At 46.8% G+C, this 25,651-nt stretch overlaps 1 protein-coding gene across 4 annotated transcripts in view; it reads left to right on the plus strand.

Annotated features, from left to right (window-relative positions):
- Window positions 1-25,651, plus strand: part of tenm2 (teneurin transmembrane protein 2) — a 1,259,968-nt gene that overhangs the window by 543,937 nt on the left and 690,380 nt on the right. For all 4 annotated transcript variants that reach the window (XM_033029203.1, XM_033029204.1, XM_033029205.1 and 1 more), the window contains exon 4: window positions 6,020-6,289. In XM_033029203.1, the coding sequence (XP_032885094.1) occupies window positions 6,020-6,289 (270 nt within the window). The remainder of the gene's footprint in view (window positions 1-6,019; window positions 6,290-25,651) is intronic.

The raw sequence follows: 25,651 nt of genomic DNA on the forward strand, positions 1-25,651 counted from the left end.
AGGGCGCTCAAGTTGCCGAACCAAGCCACGATGCAACTGGTCAGCATGCTCTCTACTGTGCACCTGTTGAAGCCTTCTCCCCATATCCCCTGACTCCGTTATATTTAAGAGCCCTTAAGATAAGGAATGGATGATGTTTTGGGTCGAGACCCTTCATCAGACTGGTTAGGTGAAAGGGAAACGAGAGATATAGACGATGATGTAGACCGATAAAGAACACTGAATGTTACTCCAGCTATTTGTGTCTATCCACCCTCCGTATCTAGTTGAGCAGCACAATCGCGCACATTTGTTGTGATATCATGCGCTGTGAGACATCAACACATGCATCAAGATCCAACTCACCAGGAAGGACGTTTGTCAAAGTAGCGAAACCCTTGCCTGAATCTTCAAATAAATCTTCATCACTTTTATTTACTGAAATTCCTGGCCATCCCATTTCTCAACAGCTTTTTGAACGTTCTTTGAGAAAAGATGAGTGTCTTTTTGGAACAGAGCGCGGATACAAAAGAGGCGTGTTGTGGAAGGAACTGCAGGCGCATGTTCTTGCTGAAGATAGATACAAAGTGCTGGAGTAACTCAGCGGGACAGGCAGCAACTCTCGAGAGCAGGAATGGGTGACGTTTCGGGTCGAGACCCTTCTTCAGAATGAAAGATAAACATAGAAACTTAGAGACAGAGAAAATAGGTGAAGTTGTAGGCCATTCGGCCCTTCGAGCCAGCACTGCCATTCAACATGATCATGGCTGATCATCCAAAATCAGTACCCCTTCAGTCTGAAGAAGGGTTTTGGCCCGAAACGTTGCCTATTTCCTTCGCTCCATAGATGCTGCGGCACCCGCTGAGTTTATCCAGCAATTTTGTCTACCTTCGATTTTCCAGCATCTGCAGTTCCTTCTTGAACATCAGTACCCTGTTCCTGCTTTCTCCCCATATCCCTTGATTCCGTTAGCACCAAGAGCTAAATCTAACTCTCTCTTGAAAACATCCAGTGAATTTGGCCTCCACTGCCTTCTGTGGCAGAGAATTCCACAGATTCACAACTCTCTGGGGGGTGTAGAGATAGAGAAGGCCAGAGACAAACAGGGCCGGCTACAGGATGACCTAAGGAAGGGTGGAGTCCATAATGGCCCATTGTTGGCTGGGGGAAGCTGTAATAATGGCAAGGATATGAACAGTGGAACTAGCAGGACGTCAAGGGTGTGAGAGGCGGGAGGGGGAAGAAATGCCGCGGTTAACTTGGGGAAATCAAAGTAAAGGGTGGTGAATCTGTGGAACTCATTGCCACAGAGGGCTGTGGAGGCCAAGTCAATGGATATTTTTTAAGGCAGAGATAGATAGATTCTTGATCTGTACGGGTGTCAGAGGTTATGGGGAGAAGGCAGGAGAATGGGGTTAGGAGGGAGAGATAGATCAGCCATGACTGAATGGCAGAGTAGACTCGATGGGCCGAATGGCCTAATACTGCTCCTATCACTTACGACCTTATGATCAATGTTCATACCGCCGGGGTGTAAGCTGCCCAGGCGAAATATGAGTTGCTGCTCCTCCAATTTGCGCTGGGCCCCACTCTGACAGTGGAGGAGGCCCAGGACAGAAAGGTCAGTGTGGGGATGGGAAGGGGAGTTAAAGTGTTTGGCATGCAGCCGCCTGAGCAGCTAAGTTAAGGGTGTGTCCCACTTGCCGATATTTTCAGCGACTGCCGGCATCATTGACTGATGTATCAGGTCACCGAAAAATTAACGGCGTGACGCGGCGTGACGGCGTATTGGCGCGCGGTGTTTTTTCAAGTTTCGCAAAAATTTTTTTGTCGCCGCTGGATTTTGAAATGTTTTGGCGAACCCGATACAACGCTGGCAGCCGCTGAAATAATCGCCAAGTGGGACAGGCCCATTAGTCCAGCACTTTGTGCCTTTTTTGGTAAACCAGTGACTGCAGTTCCAAGTTTTGTCATTTTATCTTCACTCATTCCTTCAAAAGCCATTCAGGGAATCATTGTCTACATAAAACCTCCCAGAGTAAATAAATACTTCTTCAGGCATTTCATAAGTTATAAAATTCACGTCGCGTTTCTTGTTTGAGATAAAAGGATGTGTTTTGATAACGCTAACACCAGCTGTGTCATGGGATGGCCTAGATATTTGGATTCCACATTCCAAAATAGCAGTGTTGGATGCTTCCAGAAACCACGGGACACTTTTTGCCGAAATATCCGGGGCCAGATTACACTAACCTTCATCTACAGCCATTAATTATGATCACAACAGGAGGCAACTGGTCTTTCCACCTCTGGACTTACTCTGACATGGCACGTGCCAAACTTTAGAATAAATTTAGGGCATGGTAGAGTTGCTACCTTCAGCGCCAGAGACCTGGGTTCCATCCCGACCACGGGCGCTGTCTGTACAGAGTTTGTACGTTCTCCCTGTGACCTGCGTGGGTTTTCTCCGAGATCTTCACTTTCCTCCCACACTCCAAAGACGTGCTGGTTTGTAGGTTAATTGGCTTGGTGTAAATGTAAAATTGTCCCTAGTGAGCGTAGGATAGTGTTAATGTGCGGGGATCGCTGCTTGGCGCGGACTCGATGGGCCGAAGGGCCTGTTTCCGTGCTGTATCTCTAAACTGAAATAAACTAAACTAACAAAAGAGAGAGATAACTTTTTCACACAAATGGTGGTGGGTGTATGGAACGAGCTGCCGGAGGAGGTAGTTGAGGCTGGGACTATCGCAATGTTTAAGAAGCATTTTGACAGGTACGTGGATAGGACAGGTTCAGAGGGATATGGGGCAAACGCAGGCAGGTGAGACTAGTGTAGATGGGGCATGTTGGTCAGTGCGGGCTGAAGCGCCTGTTTCTACACTATATGAGTCTATGACGTCTTGCAGTTGATATTGCCTCCATTCCCATGCCATTTTAAATTGTATACATAATGGTATTTGCATGAAAAAAAAGCCTACCGTGTGACAAAGCGCGTATTACAGTTCAACCGTGAGCTATATCCCTGCTCTCCAAGGTAGAATTGCAGATAGGATAGGAGGGATGTCACCATTTTTGAGTGAACATGTGGCATGTACCAGAGAATTTCACCGAGACATGTCGATAGACAAATGTTTCATCAACACTCTGCTGATAAAAATGAAAAGATGTTGTTAATAGTCATAGAGTCCGGGAGCGATACAGTGTGGAAGCAGGCCCTTCGGCCCAACTTGCCCATACCGGCCAACATGCCCCATCCACACTAGTCCCGTTTGCCTGCATTTGGCCCATATCCCTCTAAACCTGTCCTATCCATCGCGAGTAACGGCACCAGGCGGTGCAGGGCGTTACCCGAGCCAGCTGCCTGCCCCTTTTCCGGGGTTGCGCACGTGCCCGGGTTGGGTTAGAGAGGGACTACGCCCTGTCCACGGGCACCCTGAGGGAGTTCCGGGACCACTGGGCTCCGCAGGGTGTTGAATGTAATAATAATAAATAATAATGGATGGGATTTATATAGTGCCTTTCTAATACTCAAGGCGCTTTACATCGCATTATTCATTCACTCCTCAGTCACACTCGGTGGTGGTAAGCTACTTCTGTAGCCACAGCTGCCCTGGGGCAGACTGACGGAAGCGTGGCTGCCAATCTGCGCCTACGGCCCCTCCGACCACCACCAATCACTCACACACATTCACACACAAGCAAAGGAATGTATCCTCAATAAGGATTGTAACATAGCTGTATAGAGGTTTATTATGGATATATGTTTGTATTGTATTATGGTGGTGGGTTCTGGCTTGTTTTATTGTAGTGTAAATATTATTTTTTAATAATTGAATAAATGTTTTGATTTTTAAAAAAATGAAAGAAAACCTGTCCTATCCATGTAGTACCTGTCCAACTGTTTCTTAAATGTTGGGATAGTCCCTGCCTCAACTACCTCCTCTGGCAGCTCGTTCCATACACCCACCACCATCTGTCTGAAAAAGCTGGATAGAGTGCCAAGAAGATTTCGTTTAGTTCATTGTCACGTGTACCGAGGAACAGTGAAAAGCTTTTTGTGGAGAGCTAACCAGTCAGCGGAAAGACAAGACGTACTTGTATTTAGATTTTTTTATTAGAAGCGAACACATATTATGATAAAAACATTTCATGTATATCAGTCGTACATTATTAATATTATCAATTGTGTATTGATTCTGCTTCTAGTTTTTTTTATATAGATAGGGAGTAAGAAAGAAAGAGAAAAAAAACCCCCACAAATGTCAAGATAAAAAAAGAATGGAACGATTTACTAATAATACATCATTGGAGATAGGTTCGTAAATTATAAAGTATAACTTTTCGTCTCATCCTGAGTTCAAGCTTCAGTTAAGTTCCCGTGCTGAACCGATCTACCCCTTCAATACGTGATTATAATTGAACCGTTTATGAGGATGTAATGAGCTGCCAAAATAAGTCATTGAGACTGGTGCTATAACAACATTTAAAGGACACTTGGGCAGGTACAGGGATAGGAAGCGTTTAGATGGATTTGAACCAAACATAGGCAGGTGGGACTAGCTTGGAAGACACATCTTGGTCGGCGTGGATGAGTTGGGCTGCTTCCACGCTGTACAACACTATGGCAGAGTTATAGACTATAGACAATAAACAATAGGTGCAGGAGTAGGCCATTCGGCCCTTCGAGCCAGCACCACCATTCAATGTGAACATGGCTGATCATCCACAATCAGTACCCCCCGTTCCTGCCTTGTCCCCATATTCCCTGACTCCGCTATCTTTAAGAGCCCTATCTAGCTCTCTCTGGAAAGTTGGATACACATCAGAAGGAATCAGGTGGAAAGTTATAGAAACATAGAAACATTGAAAATAGGTGCAGGCGTAGGCCATTCGGCCCTTCGAGTCTGCACCTCCATTCAATAATGGGCGATCAATACTTAGAAACATAGAAAATAGGTGCAGGAGTAGGCCATTCGGCCCTTCGAGCCTGCACCGCCATTCAATATGATCATGGCTGATCATCCAACTCAGTATCCTGTACCTGCCTTCTCTCCACACCCCCTGATCCCTTTAGCCACAAGGGCCACATCTAACTCCCTCTTAAATATAGCAATTATGATTGAGAATGGATCACATTTAAATAACATGTGGCAGAGTGGCGTCATTCCTATTCTTTGCTCACATGGTTTTTACTGTCTGAAGTCTGAAGACGGGTCTCAACCCGAAACGTCACCGATTACTCCTCTCCAGAGATGCTGCCTGTCCCGCTGAGTTACTCCAGCACTCTGTGTCTGTCTTTAGTTTTTACTGTTTAGTTTAGTTTAGTTTTAGAGATACAGAGCGGAAACAGGCCCTTCGGCCCACCGGGTCCGTGCCAACCAGCGATCCCCGCACATTAACACTGTCCTACACACACTAGGGACAATTTTGACATTTACCAAGCCAATTAAGCTACAAGCCTGTACGTCTTTGGAATGTGGGAGGAAACCGAAGATCTCGGAGAAAACCCACGCAGGTCACGGGGAGAACGTACAAACTCCGTACAGACAGCACCCGTAGCCGGGGTCGAACCCTGGTCTCCGGCGCTGCATTCGCTGCCCCTGTCCCACTTTGGAAACCTGAACGGAAACATCTGGAGACTTTGCGCCACACCCAAGGTTTCCGTGCGGTTCCCGGAGGTTCCCGGAGGTTTTTGTCAGTCTCACTACCTGCTTCCAATACCTGCAACCTCCGGCAACCACCTGCAACCTCCGGCAACCACCTGCAACCTCCGGGAACCGCACGGAAACCTTGGGTGGGGCCAAAGTCTCCAGAGGTTTCCGTTCAGGTTTCCTAAGTGGGACAGGGGCATTATTAAGGCAGCAACTCTACCGTGCAGCTGTACAGTTTGCTGAGGATGTCCTGAAAATACACTAGGCCTAGAAATGCTGGTTACTGAGCGTGCGTTGTAATGAGAATACGTCCTAATGAATGTGGCTGCACTGTCGTTGTGAGTAGGAGGTGCATGATGTGTACCTTTCTTGTGTTTTTTGTATGCAGGAGCCAATTTCACTCTGACTGAGCTGGGAATCTGTGAGCCCTCCCCCCACCACAGCACGGCCTACGGTCCGGACATGGGGCTCCTGCACCGCGGCTACTCGCTGAGCGACGCTGACTCTGACACTGAAGGTGCCATTTCTCCAGAGCATGCTATTAGGTTGTGGGGGAGGGGCATCAAGTCCAGGCGTGGCTCTGGCCTGTCCAGTCGGGAGAACTCAGCCCTCACGCTGACCGATTCAGAGAACGAGAAGGAATCGGAGGAGGAGGAAGGTACGTACGCTCAAACAGATAGTCAACCTGCCGTGTCTCGGACGGCGGTGGAGGCCCGCTGCCAACCGTGGCCTCCTCTGCTTCTCCACCACAGGCCACGTTTGTCAAGTATTCCGATGCTCCCGATGCTTTTTGAAGGCAATTCGATCCTCGGCTCACAGTTCTGTTCCAACAGGAAAAAAGTAGGATAATAAATAATGCCCCTGTCCCACTTAGGAAACCTGAACGGAAACCTCTGGAGACTTTGCGCCCCACCAATGGTTTCCGTGCGGTTCCCGGAGGTTTTTGTCAGTCTCCCTACCTGCTTCCACTACCGGCAACCTCCGGCAACCACCTGCAACCTCCGGGAACCGCAAGGAAATCTTGGGTGGGGCGCAAAGTCTCCAGAGGTTTCCGTTCAGGTTTCCTAAGTGGGACAGGGACAACTAGTGTCTGTGGGATGTATGGATAATGGAATGAGCAATGGTGGAATCATGATGCTTTTGAAGTCCAATTCTTAGATCAGAGTTTTGTCCAGAAAAAAAATTCAGGGAAGGGGTTTGAGGGACATATTGACCGTAACATTATCAATGGTGAAATCATGATTTTCCTGATACTTTCGAAGACTAACTTTTAATTTCAGTTTATGTCCAGCAAAAAAAAAGCAGAAATGGGGTCTGAGGGACATATTGATCATTGAACGGTTAGTGTAAAATCATGGAGTTACTGATCTTCATGAAGACCAATTCTTATTCCAGAGCAAAATCATAAATGGGCTGTGAGGGACACTTAGGCCATTGAACTGGCGACATCATCATGTTCCTAGATGTCTTTCGAAGACCCATTCACATTTCAGAGTCCTGTTGCACTGACACATACTGTAGGTCGTGTGGTGGTGAAATCATGGCTTTGACTTGAGCCGATATCCTGTGTGGTGGCTTTAAGATTAATTCTTCTTCTCGATCATCAGGAGAACTCCTGCTTTCAAGGTGCAAAGATATGTATTATTGAATAGCTATTTTTTTTAATTAAGAAGACTTCAAAAAGATATTTCATGCACAGAGTTTGGTCCATTGCACTTCCTGGTAAGGGCTGAACACATGTTTAGTGAGGAATTTTTACAACTATACCCCATAAAAGACTTGTCTTGCTGTAAAGAGAATTGACTGTTGCATAGGTGTTTTGCCGGTACCTCCATCAAAGGTTCAGATGTTGGCTTACTTTTATTTGGAATTCTCTCGTGAATGGGGGCATGGATATATTTTGTCTACGTTTCCTACATCGACTTGTGAACGTATTTAGCACAAGATGTAGCGAATGTATGTGCTCCTTGCCGAACAAGCCGTTAATCATTGATGTTGGATTTGATTAATGCTTAATTGCCTTTCATCTTCTGGTTGGTCGCATCCATGTACGTATCGCTGTATAAACCATTGATACTAATGGGGCTGTCCCACTGTACCAGCTAATTCAAGAGTTTCCCCTGATTCGAACTCGGAGATTTACGGTAATGGCCGCTCGTAGGTACTCGGGGCTCTCGTGGACATTTTTCAACATGTTGAAAAATCTTCACGACCTTACCGCGTTTCCCGAGTACCTGCCGTTAGCGTTACGAGCCGCTAAGAGACGTCCCGAGCTCCGACGTACCCGCTACGTACATTCTACGTGCTTACCACGAGTTTGATTTTTTTTTTAAACTCGGGAGCGCTCTTGAATTAGCTCGTACAGTGGGACAGGCCCTTAATTTTGATCCTGACAGATGGGCGCTCACGGACTCAATTGAAACTTGACAGAGGGAAGTGACTGGAATAATGCCGGGTTTAAGAGTTAGATTTAGCTCTTTGGGCTAACGGAATCAAGGGATATGGGGAGAAAGCAGGAATGGGGCTCTGATTGGGGATGATCAGCCATGATCATATTGAATGGCGGTGCTGGCTCGAAGGGCTGAATGGCCTACCCCAGCCACTTTTTTCAATGCTTAGTATTTAAGTGTATTTACTACTGTTTAACTTGGCTAACTATGGACATGCTCAACTGGATGAAACAATGAAGCTAATGGGACTATCCTACTTCGGCAGGGGACTTTAGGGGACTGCCAGGGACTAGTTTTAATGCAATTCACCTACGACACCTGGTGACAACCTACGCCAGCAGAAATTGTCGACACTGTCGCCGAAAAGTTTTCAACATGTTGAAAATTTTGCGACAGTCGCCTGAAGTCACCCAAAAAAATCACCAAAGTGGGACAGGCCCATTAGTCTGGTTCACAGGGGCATTAAAGATGGGCAAGTAGCTGGATCTCCAAAGAAAATACTTGAGGTATAAAAACTTGTTAGATGACACAAAGTATTTCTTTACCAGATGGTTATTGACTTTTTGACAAAGGCTTCCTACAAACTGAACATATTGCAGAGTTTTATGTATTATTAATAATAATAATAATACATTTTATTTTCGGGCGCCTTTCAAATCTCAAGGACACCTTACAAAGATTAACAGAAGAGAAAAAAACATATAGTCGGAGAAAAATAAATAATAAGGACATCGTCAATACACAAATTAAAGATAGAAATCGCTCCAAAGACACAAAATAAAAAAATAAATAAAAAAACACAATGTGAAGAGAGAGCAGCGGCAGCTAAAGCGTGCCAGCGTCCACTCTCCCTTCCGACAGCCATCTTGGACACAGACTAACATAGTAACTACACACACAAAAATCATCCCCCCACAATGATTACCACTGTGGGGGAAGGCACAATGTCCAGTCCCCATCCCCAGTTCTCCCAAAGTCAGGCCTATTGAGGCCACCGCTATTGCCTCTACGGAGGCCCGATGTTCCTGGCTGTTCTAGCCGAGTCCTCTCAGCGGCTGGGCCACCTGGAACGGCCGCTTCCTAGCTGGGGACCGTGGCTTCCGAAGTCGACAAGGCCGCGCCGGGTTGGAGCTCCCAGGCTCCCGATGTTGAAATCGGCGCCGCCCGCTCCACTCCGCAGACCCGCAGCCCGGAGGTGTTGAACTCGGCGGTCACAGCTCACTGGAGCTCCAGCGCGTCGATCCAGCGCGGCGACCCAGGCAAGGCATCGCCCGCTCCGCTCCACGATAGCGCTCCAGCGCTGTGCCGCCAACGAAGCCGAGGTGCTGGGCGGTCCCCGCCAGGAAACGGCGCTCCAAGCCCGCTGGTAGGTCACGAGGACGGGTCGACGGGGCAGCCCGGAGAAAAAGCTGCCTCACCGACCAGGTAGGGACCTAGAAGTAAGATTACCCCCTTCCCCCCACATTAAAAAGCCCATTTCTCCTCACCATCGCAAGTATTTTCTGCCCCGTGCCTTGTGAAGAAGCCAACTTTAGTTGTAACTCGATGGCCGCTTGTGAGTTAACTGCAAAGAGTGGAAGTCACAATGGTCCCAGAGTGTAATGGTTGTGTTGGGGAGTTCAAGAGAAATGTCCAGGAATGTTAGTGAATTAAAAAAAGTTATTTGGTTCTTGGTTCTTGGTTCTTGGTTTCTTGGTCCTCCAAAATATTCCAAATGGAATTTAAACTGGAGGTGGTGAAGGGAGGGTTTAAGCCAGAAAGGGTTATTGGGAAGAAAGAGCTACTTTAAATGTAGTTGCATCTGGTTGGGTAACTATAGTTGGGTGGAGATTATTCCGTGCTTTAATTGTGCGGGGGAAGAACTAATTGCTGTACACATCTGTCTTTGTAGCTGGGATCACAAATTGGATCGAATGCCCTCGTCTGCTCTTAATTGGTTTGGGTTTGGTGTAGGTCTTGTAATTTGCTTTTAGACATCGGAGCAGAATGAGACCATTCGGCCCATCAAATCTACTCTGCCATTCGATCATGCATGATCTACTTCTCCATCTCAACACCATTCTCCTGCCTTCTCCCTGTAACTTTTGACACCCTTAAGGGGCTGTCCAACTGCGGCAAGCTAATTGGCGAGTTTAGAAGAGTTTAGGAGAGTTTGAAAAAAAAATGTCATGTTGAAGACTAGCTTCAACTAGCTTCGGGAAAATTGGACACCGAATAGTGGAGAGTGAAGACGACCTCCTTCGAACTCCTTCGACCTCCCTTCAACCTCCCTTCGACTATGATGAAGAATATCTTCGACTACCTTCGATTACCCTCGATTACCTACGACTAACATGCCAACCTACTACGACCTACTTTGACTAAACCCACGAGTAAAAAAAGTATCGATTTTTTTCCATGGCGTCCCTTTTTTACTCGCGGGCATTATTCAGCATGTTGCAAAATACTCCGCGACCTAGCTGAGGCCTCGAGTACGCGGGGACTACTCTCGAGCATGAAGGAGAGTTATCAAGACCTCCTAGGACCTCGTGTCGACCATGCTCCGAGTACGAGTCGAGGGCAAACTCTTCTAAACTCTCGGATTAGGTCGCCCAAGTAGGACAGCCCCTTCACTGATTAAGAACCTATCAATCTCCACTGTAAAAATACCTAATGACTTGCGCTCCACATATGTCGGTGGCTAAAGAAATTCCTCCTCCTCCTCCATTCCAGCGGTACGTCCTCTTATTCTGAGCCTGTGCCTTTTTAATCTCTCTTTCAAAATAGATTTGAGGCTAATGATGACTACAGTTGCACCCTTTCTGGGCTAGATGTGTCGGGGACTGAGATTCTTTGCTCGTGCATGAGATTGCACAGTAGACAATGTTTTCTGAGGTCGCTGGATACGGATGATATCAAAACAAACTGTAAAAGGTTGTAGGTTTATCTCTGAAGAAAGTTATTTTCGGGGGTAAACCCACTGAGGATAATCTAACTGTTAGAATCCTCTTTCAATGCACATAGCTAAATGGTGTGTTCTGTTGTAATCTTTTTATTCAATGGTATTTCCAATGTGCTTTTGAAGATTGGTATCACATTGTACCAATTGGTGCATGTAACAATATATGAAACGAACTTGAACTTGGGACTTTTGTTGTCACTAGTGCCGAGGTACAGCGATATTCATTTTCGTATACAGTGCAATGCAGGTATCGCTATACATAAGACAATAGACAATAGACAATAGGTGCAGGAGTAGGCCATTCGGCCCTTCGAGCCAGCACCACCATTCAATGTGATCATGGCTGATCATCCACAATCAGTACCCCGTTCCTGCCTTCTCCCCATATCCCCTGACTCCGCTATTTTTAAGAGCCCTATCTAGCTCTCTCTTGAAAGTATCCAGAGAACCTGCCTCCACCGCCCTCTGAGGCAGAGAATTCCACAGACTCGCCACTCTCTGTGAGAAAAAGTGTTTCCTCGTCTCCTTTCTAAATGGCTTACTCCTTATTCTTAAACTGTGGCTCCTAGTTCTGGACTCCCCCAATATCGGGAACATGTTTCCTGCCTCTAGCTTCGTGTCCAAGCCCTTAACAATCTTATATGTTTCAATGAGATATCCTCTCATCCTTCTAAACTCCAGAGTGTACAAACCCAGCCGCTCCATTCTCTCAGCATATGACAGTCCCGCCATCCCGGGAATTAACCTGGTAAACCTACGCTGCACTCCCTCAATAGCAAGAATGTCCTTCCTCAAATTAAGGGACCAAAACTGCACACAACACTCCAGGTGTGGTCTCACTAGGGCTCTGTACAACTGCAGAAGTTTTTGTTGTCACTTGTGCCGAGGTACAGGGAAATTCATTTTCGTAGACAGTTCAATGCAGGACTATGCTATACATAGGCACTTAGATACATCTTAGATTAGCATCTGAGACACAGTACAAGTGTGTAGCTGTGGTATACAGAGACAGTATGCTGTGTGGCCGGATTGCCACCATTTCCAAGTCCCAGTTGCTGTGAGTGCAGGGATCTCGCCCTGACCGTGCAGGTCTGTTGTCCGAGGGTCGGCCTGCCCAAGCGTGGCCGCGGTGTCCTCCGCCGCTGTAGGCCGCGTGCTCCGGCTACATTGTCCCAGGCCCCTGCCGCCGGGCTCCACCGCCTGCCGATCCCTCCCTTCACGTCCTGTCACCTCCGATCCCGTCGAGCCTTCCGACGGAGGCGAACAAGCTCTTTTTCTAAATGATCTTTATTAGAAGCAACTGTACAAGAATAAAACATTCGGCGTGTAAAATTGTACAATTATTGTACAGCTTCAATTTTAACCTTATAACCTGAAAATGAGAGAAATGAACAAGAGAGGGGAAAAGTGAATAGTGAAAAGATAAGATCCCTAGACTACCCAAGTAGTGTGGCCAAAGAGTGAATAAAGATATAAGGGAGAAAAAAAAGCCAAAAAAAACAAAAAGGGAAAAAGAAAAAAAGAAAAAAAGAAAAAAAGTGGAGATATACCTTCCCCTCTTCGCTACGACTCTTTGGGCGACTGAGGAGACGACTCACGACCATCCAGGCGACATGTTGCGGAGTGAAGCCTGTACGGTCGTGAGTAGTCGTCCAAAGAGTCGTACCTTGTTCTGGTCGCCACTGGATTTTCAACACGTTGACAATTTTTGCCAACCTGCGGCGACCTGTGGCGGGGGCCGGCAGTCGCCGAAAAAGTCACGTAAGTGGGACAGGTCCAAAAATACTTTTCCTTCGATTGGCAGTGAGACAAACCCTTGGGGACCACCGCTACCATTAAGACCATCCATCACCTGTTCAGTGGTCAATGTGCTCTCCTGTTACCTGTGCAAACACACAGTGAAATTCTTATTTGCCGTACAGTTCAGTGAAGTGTTGCCACACCTAATCATGATCCCCGATTAGCAAAATGCACAGAAATAGCCCACTGAGACTGCATGCAAGCGGCTAGTTCTATGTTATCCAACATTTGCATCTGTTCCACACACATTTGACCCAATTTTACAGAAACCAATTAACCTACAAACCCGCACGTCTTTGGGATGTGAGAGGAAACCGGAAGAATCGCATGCGGTCACTGGGAGAACGTGCAAACTCCACACAGAGATAGCGTACGAGGTCCGGATCAAACCTGTGTCTCTGGTGCTGCAAGGGAGCGGTGCTACCCGCTGCATCTCATTGTGGAGTTAGTTTCTATTCACCTGTGAAGCAATTGAATCTGCGAAAGAGATTCTCCACATCGGTGAGACCAAGCACAGGCTTGGCGATCGCTTCGCCCAACACCTCCGCTCAGTTCGCACTAACCAACCTGATCTCCCGGTGGCTCAGCACTTCAACTCCCCCTCCCATTCCCAATCCGACCTTTCTGTCCTGGGCCTCCTCCATGGCCAGAGTGAGGCCCAGCGCAAATTGGAGGAGCAGCACGTCATATTCCGCTTGGGCAGTTTACACCCCAGCGGTATGAACATTGACTTCTCCAATTTCAGGTAGTCCCTGCTTTCTCCCTCCTTCCCCTCCCCTTCCCAGCTCCCCCACAGCCCACTGTCTCCGCCTCTTTCTTTCTTTTTCCCGCCCCCCCCCCCCCCTCGACATCAGTCTGAAGAAGGGTCTCGACCCGAAACGTCGCCCATTCATTTTCTCCGTAGATGCTGCCTCACCCGCTGAGTTTCTCCAGCATTTTAGTCTATCTGTGAAGGAGAAGTGTGTATGCAGCATCTTGGACTGGTGAGGGACTATCAGTGACGGTTACTGTGACAGAGAGATGTCTAATGTAACGGAAACACAATGTAAGTCTGTCGCTGCCTGTGTTGGAGGAGGAGGCATTAAACTGAGAATGTGAGCCGTATTGTTCTAAAGCCGCTGTACTCCGCTCACAGTGGTAAACTTGTTAACCTTATTCTGACATGCTTTGGTGATAGATTTTACTTCTTGCAGTCTCAAAGGTCTTGTTAGCCTTGTAAGATGAAAAAGTGATGAAGTAGGCACGTCCCCAGTTGAGTTTTGGAGGAAGTGTTATCCAATATAGCGTGGCCTCATAGGTGTCAAAAGTTATGCACAAAAGAAATTAGAAATAATGGTAAAAAGTCACAGAGTTATAATTGGCTACAGTGGTTTCAACAAAGGTCCCTTGCTGTCGCTTGCATTCTTCAAATGAATTTCTTTCTTGGCAAGAGCGTTCTTAAATATTCGGTTATAACATGAAAGCAGTTTCCTCTCACCTTTGACATTTTATCTTTAAGGTGAGAAACATAGAAACATAGACAATAGGTGCAGGAGTAGGCCATTTGGCCCTTCGAGCCTGCACCGCCATTCAATATGATCATGGCTGATCATCCAACTCAGTATCCTGTACCTGCCTTCTCTCCATACCCCCTGATCCCTTTAGCCACAAGGGCCACATCTAACTCCCTCTTAAATATAGCCAATGAACTGTGTGGCCTCAACTACCTTCTGTGGCAGAGAATTCCAGAGATTCACCACTCTCTGTTTTTCTCATCTCAGTCCTAAAAGATTTTCCCTTTATCCTTTAACTGTGACCCCTTGTCCTGGACTTCCCCAACATCGGGAACAATCTTCCTGTCCAACCCCTTAAGAATTTTGTAAGTTTCTATAAGATCCCCCCTCAATCTAAATTCTAGCGAGTACAAGCCGAGTCTATCCAGTCTTTCTTCATATGAAAGTTTAAAAGAGATGTACGGGGCAAGTTTTTTTTACACAGAGGGTGGTGCAGAGGATTATGAGCAAAGAGGTCCTTCTGCAGTTGTAGTATTGTGTGCAGTTTTGGTCTCCAAATTTGAGGAAGGACATTCTTGTTATTGAGGGAGTGCAGCGTAGGTTCACCAGGTTGATTCCTGGGATGGCGGGACTGTCATATGCTGAGAGAATGGAGCGGCTGGGCTTGTATACACTGGAATTTAGGATGAGAGGGGATCTTATTGAAACATACAAGATTATTAAGGGTTTGGGCACACTAGAGGCAGGAAACATGTTCCTGATGTTGGGCGAGTCCAGAACCAGGGGCCACAGTTTAAAAATAGAGGGTAAGCCATTTAGAACGGAGATGAGGAAACACTATTTCACACAGAGAGTTGTGAATCTGTGGAATTCTCTGCTTCAGAGGGCGGTGGAGGCCAATTCTCTGGATGCTTTCAAGAGAGAGCTAGATAGGGCTCTTAAAGATAGCGGAGTCAGGGGATATGGGGAGTGGGCAGGAACGGGGTACTGATTGGGGATGATCAGCTATGATCACATCGAAGAGCCGAATGGCCTACTCCTCTCATCCTTCTAAACTCCAGAGTGTACAAGCCCAGCCGCTCCATTCTCTCAGCATATGACAGTCCCGCCATCCCGGGAACTAACCTGGTGAACCTGCGCTGCACTCCCTCAATAGCAAGAATGTCCTACCTCAAATTAGGGGACCAAAACTGCACACAATACTCCAGGTTCAGTAGCCTGTGAGTTAAATCAATGCACTTTAATTCTTGCTGATCCAAAATTACCTTCACCCTAAGTAAAACAAATGTCCAAACCACATGTGTTTTCATCCGTCTTTGCCATGCCGAAGCCTTTTGGAAAAGACATTTTATTCTAAGAGATATTGGCTTGACAAAATAAGCAATTAGGTGTCATGCCCTTAAAAAATGGAGCCAAATTGATAGTGCTTGTTCTCAGCTGCAAGCATTGAGCGAGTGGTTTTATTTGGGCTCTGGAACCTTGCGAGCAGTGTGTTGACAAGCTCGCCTGAGACATGAGATAAGTCTTTGATTGCCGAGGAGTTAATGGGAAACTGATGGATGTTGTGCGAGGTTTGTGACTTGCAACCGGCTGTCAGCATTTTTCTCAGCCTGTTTTTACCCTCCTTTTATAGACAACAGACAATAGGTGCAGGAGTAGGCCATTCGGCCCTTCCAGCCAGCACCACCATTCAATGTGATCATGGCTGATCATCCACAATCAGTACCCCGTTCCTGCCCTCTCCCCATATCCCCTGACTCCGCTATCTTTAAGAAAGAACTGCAGATGCTGGAAAAATCGAAGGTAGACAAAAATGCTGGAGAAACTCAGCGGGTGAGGCAGCATCAATAGAGTGAAGGAACCTAAACATTATCTTTTTCCTTCGCTCCATTGATGCTGCCTCAACTGCTGAGTTTCTCCAGCATTTTAGTACACCTGCTATCTTTAAGAGCTTCATCTTGAAAGCATCCAGTGAATTGGCCTCCACTGCCTTCTGAGGCAGAGAATTCCACAGATGACAAACCCTCTGTGCGAAAAAGTGTTTCCTCATCTCCGTTCAAAATGGCTCACCCCTTATTCTTAAACTGTGTCCCCTGGTTCTGGACTCCCCCAACATCAGGAACATGTTTACTGCCTCTAGCGTGTCCAAACCCTTAATAATCTTATATGTTTCAATGAGATCTCCTCTCATCCTTCTAAACTCCAGAGTGTACAAGCCCAGCCGCTCCATTCTTTCAGCATATGACAGTCCTCACTAAGTTTTCTTCACAAAGATGGTTGTTTCAAGTCTGCCCCTTGTGTTTTATAATTTGAGACAGTGACAAGCAAGTCACGGGATGTTTGTGCATTTCAGCATGGTTTAAACTTCTTGATGAGGTACATTAGGCCAAGTACGTGCCAAGGGAACATTTAGAGAGATGAGGGCCAAAAGGCAGGCAAATGGGCCCAACCTAGATGGGGCATGTTGGCTGGCACGGACAGGGTGGGCTGAAGGGCCTGTTTCCGTGCAGTATGACTCCATGTAAGCATGCAGGTACAGCAGGCAGTGAAGAAACCTAATGGCGTGTTTGCCTTCATTGCGAGAAGATTTGAGTTTTGGAGCAAGGAGGTCCTACTGCAGTTGTACAGGGCCCTGGTAAATCGCACTTGAAGTATTGTATGCAATTTTGGTCTCCTAATTTGAGGAAGGACATTGTTGCTATTGAGGGAGTGCAGCACAGGTTCACCAGGTTAATTCCCGGGATGGCGGGACTGTCATATGATGAAAGAATAGGTCAACTGGGCTTGTATTCACTGGAATTTAGAAGGATTGGAGGTAATCTTATAGAAACATATAAAATATAAGAATTGGACAGGCTAGATGCTGGGAAAACATTCTCGATGTTGGGGGAGTCCCGAACCAGGGGTCACACAGTTTAAGAATAAGGGGAAGGCCATTTAGGAATGAGATGAGGAAAAACGTTTTCACCCAGAGAGTCGTGAATCTGTGGAATTCTCTGCCACAGAAGGCAGTGGAGGTCGATTCACTGGATGCTTTCAAGAGAGAGTTAGATTTAGCTCTTAGGGCTAAAGGAATCAAGGGATATGAGGAAAAAGCAGGAACAGGGTACTGATTTTAGATGATTGTAGATGATCAGCCATGATCGTATTGAATGGCGGTGCTGTCTCGAAGGGCCAATTGGCCTACTCCTGCATCTATATTTCTATGTTCTACATATGCCAAGTCAAGTCAACTTTAGTTGTCACATGCACATACAAGATGTACAGTGAAATACAGTGAATATTACACACTGAACTATTTTGTTCCTCTCTCGTTTATCATATTGTTTACAGTGTACTAAGTTTACATATTCTGTTGTGCTGCAGCAAGTAAGAATTCCATTGTCCTATCTGGGACACATGACAATAAAACACTCTGGACTATTGACTCTTTGATCAGAGCATGGTTAATGTGTTCCTCAATTTAGTTCAATTGACCCAAAGAGAAAAAAAACACGTATTGAAGTCTTGATAGCTGGACAATTCATCTTGTTTTAGATGGAGTTGAGTATTAAATTTTAGACAGAGAATCGAAATAGAAACATAGAAACATAGAAAATAGGTGCAGGAGTAGGCCGCTCGGCCCTTCGAGCCTGCACCGCCATTCAATATGATCATGGCTGATCATCCAACTCAGTATCCTGTACCTGCCTTCTCTCCATATCCCCTGATCCCTTTAGCCACAAGGGCCACATCTAACTCCCTCTTAAATATAGCCAATGAACTGGCCTCATCTACCTTCTGTGGCAGAGAATTCCAGAGATTCACCACTCTCTGTGTGAAAAATGTTTTTCTCATGTCGGTCCTAAAAGATTTCCCCCTTATCCTTAAACTGTGACCCCTTGTTCTGGAGTTCCCCAACATCGGGAACAATCTTCCTGCATCTAGCCTGTCCAACCCCTTAAGAAGTTCCCCCTCAATCTTCTAAATTCTAGCGAGTACAAGCCGAGTCTATCCAGTCTAATGATTCCAGACAACTGAATGATTAGAGACAACTGAAAATGAGACCACGAACTAGTTGGGCCGAAGGGCCTGTGTTTGTGCTGGATGACTCTGACTCGGAGTGGTGTAACATGTTCTCTTTTGAACATTGTTCAACATCGCTGACCTGTACACAAAGCTGTAAGCATTCATTGAAGTTGCATCCAGCTGTGTATTCTTCCACTAGATGGAGAATAAGATTGTATATTGACATGGCTATGCTCCTGGTAGGGCCACCCATGGCGGTAAGGTCGAGGGGGAGGTCTCTGACAATGAGCCAATCCAACCAAGACCTCAACGGTGGAACAGGCGGAGGACGATGGCTGACCTTAGTGGAGCTAACGTCACAACGGCTGGGAAGGCGGATGAAGGCTGCGGCAGAAAAGGGTCTCCGGTCGTCTTGTACTCCACGCCACTGGATCCTGACCCAGATCTGTCAAGGACCGTGGGGTGGCTGCCTGTGCACCAGTCTCCCCACGTTAAACAAAGTCACGCACAGGCGTCCTCCAACCCTGGAGACACCCATGGTCAGCCATGACCTATGGGGGCTTAAGAAGAATTGACATGGCACGATGGCGCAGCGGTAGAGTTGCTGCCACACAGCACCAGAGACCCGGGTTCGATCCTGACTACGGGTGCTGTCTGTACGGAGTTTGTACGTTCTACCCGTGACCTGCGTGGGTTTTCTCCGGGAGCTCCAGTCTCCTCCCACACTCCAAAGACGTACATGTTTGTAGGTTAGTTGGCATCAGTAAAAATTGTAAATTGGCCCTGGTGTGTGTAGGATAGTGTTAGTGTGCGGAGTGATCGCTGGTTGGTGCGGTCCCGGTGGGCCGCGGCACCTGTTTCCGTGCTGCATCTCAAAACTGAACTAAACCAAGATATTACTAAGTGTAGGAAGGAACTGCAGATGCTGGTTTACACCGAAGATAGACACAAAATGCTGGAGTAACTCAGCGGGACAGGCAGCAGATTAAACTAAGATATTAAGCAGATCCAAATTTATTGTAATGTTCAGTGATAAGGTGATCAGATCAACAGATAACATGTTGCCCTCAAAATGCTCAATTCAACACTTTCTGATCAGTGGCAGCTGAAGTTTTAAGTTACCAAGTGTAGGAAGCATCGAAGGCAGACAAAATTGCTGGAGAAACTCAGCGGGTGAGGCAGCATCTATGGAGCGAAGGAATAGGTGACGATTCGGGTCGAGACCTTTCTTCAGAAACTCAGCGGGTGAGGCAGCATCTATGGAGCGAAGGAATAGGTGACGTTTCGGGTCGAGACCTTTCTTCAGAAACTCAGAGGGTGAGGCAGCATCTATGGAGCGAAGGAATAGGCGACGATTCGGGTCGAGACCCTTCTTCAGACTTCGTCTGAAGAAGGGTCTCGACCCAAATCGTCGCCTATTCCTTCGCTCCATAGATGCTGCCTCACCCGCTGGGTTTCTCCAGCATTTTTGTCTACCTTCGGTTTTTCCAGCATCTGCAGTTCTTAAGTATGGAAAACAAATATGTACTTGAACTTGACTAAATTTGTGGAAGGTTATATCGCCTGGTTGCATAAACAAGTTTGAGTAGAGGCCAGTTAAGGAGAAGGATTGATCTCGCATCAGAGACATCTGCATGAAAAGCATCAAAGAGCATTCAAGATAAGAGTCTGAAATCTGTTTTATCTTTTCCCCCATGAACATCCCAATGCCCAGCACATGAATGGTGAAAATTGGACCGATTGAAATTGGTGACGTTGGTTGAAGACTTATCCTTGTGCTTAAGACAATGACAAAGTGGAGACAAGTGTTTCCTGGGGGTACACATCAGAATCATTCTTGTCTTCATTTTTTTTTAAAGGGATAATTGTTTCATGATGAAATGGCTCCCCAGCAGCGTTGTAATAATTCACTCCTGCTGGAGCTGCAGTCTCACGGTGCCAGAGACTCGGGTTCGGTCCGGTGACCACGGGTGCTGTCTGTGTGGAGTTTGCCCGTTCTCACCGTGACTGCGTGGGTTTCTTCTCCACCACACAGACATACAACTTAATGCTGAGACCATTTTGGTTGTGGCTGTTTGGGGCTACGGGCAGTCAGCTTCTCCTTGCGCCCATCTTCCATGTTTCGAATGTTGACATCGCTGCCATCGTCAGTGGGAGCCATCACTTGTCGCAGTAGATGACGGTGGTGGCAGAATTAGCTCGGGATACAATAGACAATAGACAATAGGTGCAGGAGTAGGCCATTCGGCCCTTCGAGCCAGCACCGCCATTCAATGTGATCATGGCTGATCATCCCCAATCAGTACCCCGTTCCTGCCTTCTCCCCATATCCCCTGACTCCACTATCTTTAAGAGCCCTATCAAGCTCTCTCTTGAAAGCATCCAGAGAACCTGCCTCCACCGCTCTCTGAGGCAGAGAATTCCACAGGCTCACCACTCTCTGTGAGAAAAAGTGTTTCCTCGTTTCCGTTCTAAATGGCTTACCCCTTATTCTTAAACTGTGTGGCCCCTGGTTCTGGACTCCCCCAACATCGGGAACATGTTTCCTGCCTCTAGCATGTCCAAGCCCCTTAACAATCTTATATGTTTCAATGAGATCTCCTCTCATCCTTCTAAACTCCGGAGTGTACAAGCCCAGCCGCTCCATTCTCTCAGCTCAGTCCAGTTTCCAGTTTCTGCTATGGGGCTACAGGAAGTCGGCTGAATGAATCTTTGAGATGGAGTGTTGCTGCTTCTAGCTCTCCCTTGCCCTTCAGTTCTTGAAGCAAAGCTGTGGAGGAGTGTGAAGCTGAACGATTGTGTCAGCACTTGTACAGAACATTGATGAACCTGCTACTGGTTCAGCCTGGCGGCACTGTTGATGGCTGCTTTTGTCAGTCTGATAATAATTGGGGAAAGGTTGGTAAAATAATAATTGATTGGATTAGATTAAATTCTTCATTTGTCTGAATTGAATTGAATTGAATTGAAAGACATAGCATGGGAACAGGCCCTTCGGCCCACCGAGTCCACGCCAGCCATCGATCACCCTTTCATATTAGTTCGATGCAGGCACATTCCGTCATGGTAGGCTGTGCCTACCCTGACCAAAATTATAAAACAGTAATTATTAAATATAAATGGTAAAGGCACGGGAGAATTATGAGAACACGAGATCGATCTCTTAGCTAGGCATAATTCTCCCGTGCCTTTCATCCGCAGTACATGTAACACGCAAAAGTATGTGCAGCTCACGTGCCGTCGGCGTTGCTTCAAGCCATCAATGACAACGGTCTATAAAGGCAGCTGAAATTCTGCCTTTGCACCGTGAACTGCGCGCATGTGCTGCGCAACGCAAGTTCCTTGGCGGGTTTTCCAAACATGGATTGTCATTATCTTAAGAGTATCTTAACATAGAAACATAGAAAATATAGAAAATAGGTGCAGGAGTAGGGCCATTCGGCCCTTCGAGCCTGCACCGCCATTCAATATGATCATGGCTGATCATCCAACTCAGTATCCCGTACCTGCCTTCTCTCCATACCCCCTGATCCCTTTAGCCACAAGGGCCACATCTAACTCCCTCTTAAATATAGCCAATGAACTGACCTCAAACTACCTTCTGTGGCAGAGAATTCCACAGATTCACCACTCTCTGTGTGAAAAATGTTTTTCTCATCTCGGTCCTAAAAGATTTCCCCCTTATCCTTAAACTGTGACCCCTTGTTCTTGACTTCCCCAACATCGGGAACAATCTTCCTGCATCTAGCCTGTCCAACCCCTTAAGAATTTTGTAAGTTTCTATAAGATCCCCCCTCAATCTTCTGAATTCTAGCGAGTACAAGCCGAGTCTATCCAGTCTTTCTTCATATGAAAGTCCTGCCATCCCAGGAATCAGTCTGGTTAAGAAACAAAGAGAGAATAATGGAGTTCGTGTACAAATAATGTGTTCAATAAATTTATTTGCCCTATATGTTTTAAAAGACTTTATTAAGAGATAATGCTTTTGAAAACAAATTACTTTATAAAAGCTGACTGCCTACCCTGAGTAATTGCTCACGGCACGTGCCTGGTTCGATGTTATTGCACTTTCTCATCCACTCCCTACACATTAGAGGGCTATTTACTGAGTGCCAATCGACCTACAAACCCGCACGTCTTCGGGACGTAGGAGGAAGCCTGAGCACCTGAAGGAAACCCACGCGGTCACAGGGAGAAAGTGCAAACTCCACACAGACAGCACCCGAGGTCAGGATCGAACCCGGGTCTCTGGCGCGGCGAGGCAGCGCCTCTACCCGCTGAAGAACCACCGTGCCGCCCTTTGAATCTGTGATTTCTAAAGTTCCTGATGACTGTCGATTGCTTTGGTTCTGCTGTGAGAAATTCATTAAGAAGGAACTGCAGATGCTGGATAAACCGAAGGTAGACAAAAATGCTGGAGAAACTCAGCGGGTGCGGCAGCATCTATGGAGCGAAGGAAATAGGCAACGTTTCGGGTCATCTCATGATTCTCTGTGACATCATGCCTGTTTTGACCATTGCATACGTCACAAATCAAGTTAGCGGATATTTTTAAGGCAGAGATAGATAGGTTCCTGATTAGTACAGGTGTCAGGGGTTATGGGGAAGAAGGCAGGAGAATAGGGTTAGGAGGGAGGGATAGACCAGCATAATTGAATGGCGGAGTAGACTTGATGGGCCCAATGACCTAATTCTACTCCAAACACTTCTGACCTTCTGACCTTATGAATTGTAGAGGTACGGTCAAGAAACAAAATGTTTCTTTCTAAGGATAAAGGACATTTATTTATTGTCACATACACTATTTCTGCTGTAGTGAAATTTCAGTTGCCATTTGCAGCTCACCAATAAAAGTAAGACACCACATTAAAGAAGAATTTAATATAAAACATAAAAACATCCCCCCACAATGGTTCCCACTGTGAGGGAAGGCAGCAAAGTCCAGTCCTCTTCCCCTTGTTCATCCCGTGGTCGGGGCCAATTGAGGCCTCCGCAGTCGCCGCGACGGCGGCCCGATGTTTCAGGCCCTCTCGCCAGATGATGGAACTCAGGCATCGGGAGAACACTCTCAGCGGCTTGGAGTGTCTGGAACGGCCGCTTCCTCCCCGGAGACCGCGGCTCCCGAAGTCCACGGGCCGCGCTGGTTGGAGCTCCGGCACTGGCGATCTCGGCGAGAGATCCCAGGCTCCGCGGTGTTTAAACTCAGCGCCGCCCGCCCGCGGCTGGACGCTCCTCAGCCACAGCTCCGCGATGTTGGAGTCGGCGGTCTCAGCACTCCGGAGCTTACCACACGGCGACCCGGGTAAGGCATCTCCCGCTCCGCGATGGCACCCCAGCGCTGCGCCGCCGCCGAAGCTGAGGTTCTGGCCGGTCCCGGCAGGAAACGCCGCTCCAGTCCCGTTGGTAGGGGCGAAGATGCGGCTCGGAAAATAGCCGCAACTCCGACCGGGGAGGGACTGAGAAAAATTGTTTCCACCTTCCTCCCCCCCCCCCGCACATAAAAATGATTAGACCTCCAAAACGAAACTTTTTAACTAACTAAAAAATGTAAAAAAGGGTTAAAGAATGGACAGCTGCAGGCCAGGCAGCCATGCTCTCATCAGATGCTGCCTGACCTGGTGAGTGTTCCATCATCTTCTCGTTGTATTTCAGATTGCCGGCATCTGATTAGTTTTTGGCTTCTCACGTATGATCAGCGAGTGACTGATGATTTGGTGGCATTCAGAGCAGTTTGGATCCATGTCAAGCCGTAAAGTGGTTGTTAGGCTTCCCTTCATCTCCTCCCTGTCGTTGCAAATAATTTTAATGTTCAATATGTAATGGAAGTATTAAAGCTGGGCTCAATAACATGAACACATTGTGCGCTGATTGAAAGAAATAACGTGGAAAATGAAACTTACAAAGAAAGCTGTAATTTTAATAGAATGTCTTAATAAAATTGCCAGTTAAGGGAACCATGGGAAGAATTAATGCAACATGAGAATTGAAAGGAGGTGTGTGTACGTGTTATCATGATCAAGCTTTGATACTGAAGGGAAACTGAGGCCCAGGTATAAATTTTCAAATACAATTTTCCTTTTTCTCTAGCGGAGCAAAGTCATGTGCTCCCAGTGTTGCAACATTTCAGGACCGTAATAGACGATAGACAATAGGTGCCATTCGGCCCTTCGAGCCAGCACCGCCATTCAATTCACACCGCTATTTTTACGAGCCCTATCCAGCTCTCTCTTGAAAGCATCCAGAGAACCTGCCTCCACCGCCCTCTGAGGCAGAGAATTCCACAGGCAAATCGCAAATTATTTTAATATATTTTTCAACAGGCATCCATTGGATTAAGTAAAATATTATAACCTTTCAGCAGAATGAAAGATAAAGTTACCATTACTGAGGGATACCTTTTTCACACAAAGGGTGGTGGGTGTATGGAACAAGCTGCCAGAGGAGGTAGTTGAGGCTGGGACTATCCCAACATTTAACAAACAGTTAAGGGGCTGTCCCACTTGGGCGACCTAATTGGCGAGTTTAGAAGAGTTTGAAAAAATGACATGTTGAAGACCTCCTTCCACCTCCCTTCGACTATGTTGAAGACTAGCTACGATTACCTTCGACTACCCTCGATTACCTACGACTAACATGCCGACCTACTACGACTAAACCTACGAGTAAAAATAGGATCGATTTTTTCCATGGCGACTTTTTTTACTCGCGGGCATTTTTTAACATATTGAAAAAAACGCCGCCACCTAGCTGAGGCCTCGAGTATGCGGAGACCACTCTCGAGCATGAAGGAGAGTTACGAAGACCTCCTAGGACCTCGTGTCGACCATGCTGAGAGTATGAGTCGAGGGAAAACTCGCCAGAACTCGCGGATTAGGTCGCCCACAGTGGGACAGGCCCTTTAGACAAGTACATGGATAGGACAGGTTTGGAGGACATGGGCCAAACGCAGGCAGGTGGGACGAGTGTAGATGGGACATGTTGGCCGGTGTAGGATGAAGGGCCTGTTTCCACACTGTATCACTCTATGACTCTAGTGCTCAATGGGCTAGGCAGCATCAGTGGAAGGAATGAATAGGCGACTTTCAGGTCGAGACACCTCCCTTTATCCCATGCAAGCAAGAATCTCATTGTCCTATCTGGGACACATGACAATAAAACTCTCTTGACTTGACTCTTGATATAAAAATGCGGATCTAATTTTCAATTTATTCTGATCTCCTGACTCCTAATGTGCCCCCCTCCCTGATCAACTCAAGAGTGTTTTATTGTCATCTGTACCGACGATGGGACGATGGAACTCTCCCTTGCAGGCCTGTAAACACAACGCA

This window comes from Amblyraja radiata, chromosome 11, assembly GCF_010909765.2.
Source record: "Amblyraja radiata isolate CabotCenter1 chromosome 11, sAmbRad1.1.pri, whole genome shotgun sequence".
In the NCBI taxonomy this organism is placed as follows: domain Eukaryota; kingdom Metazoa; phylum Chordata; class Chondrichthyes; order Rajiformes; family Rajidae; genus Amblyraja; species Amblyraja radiata.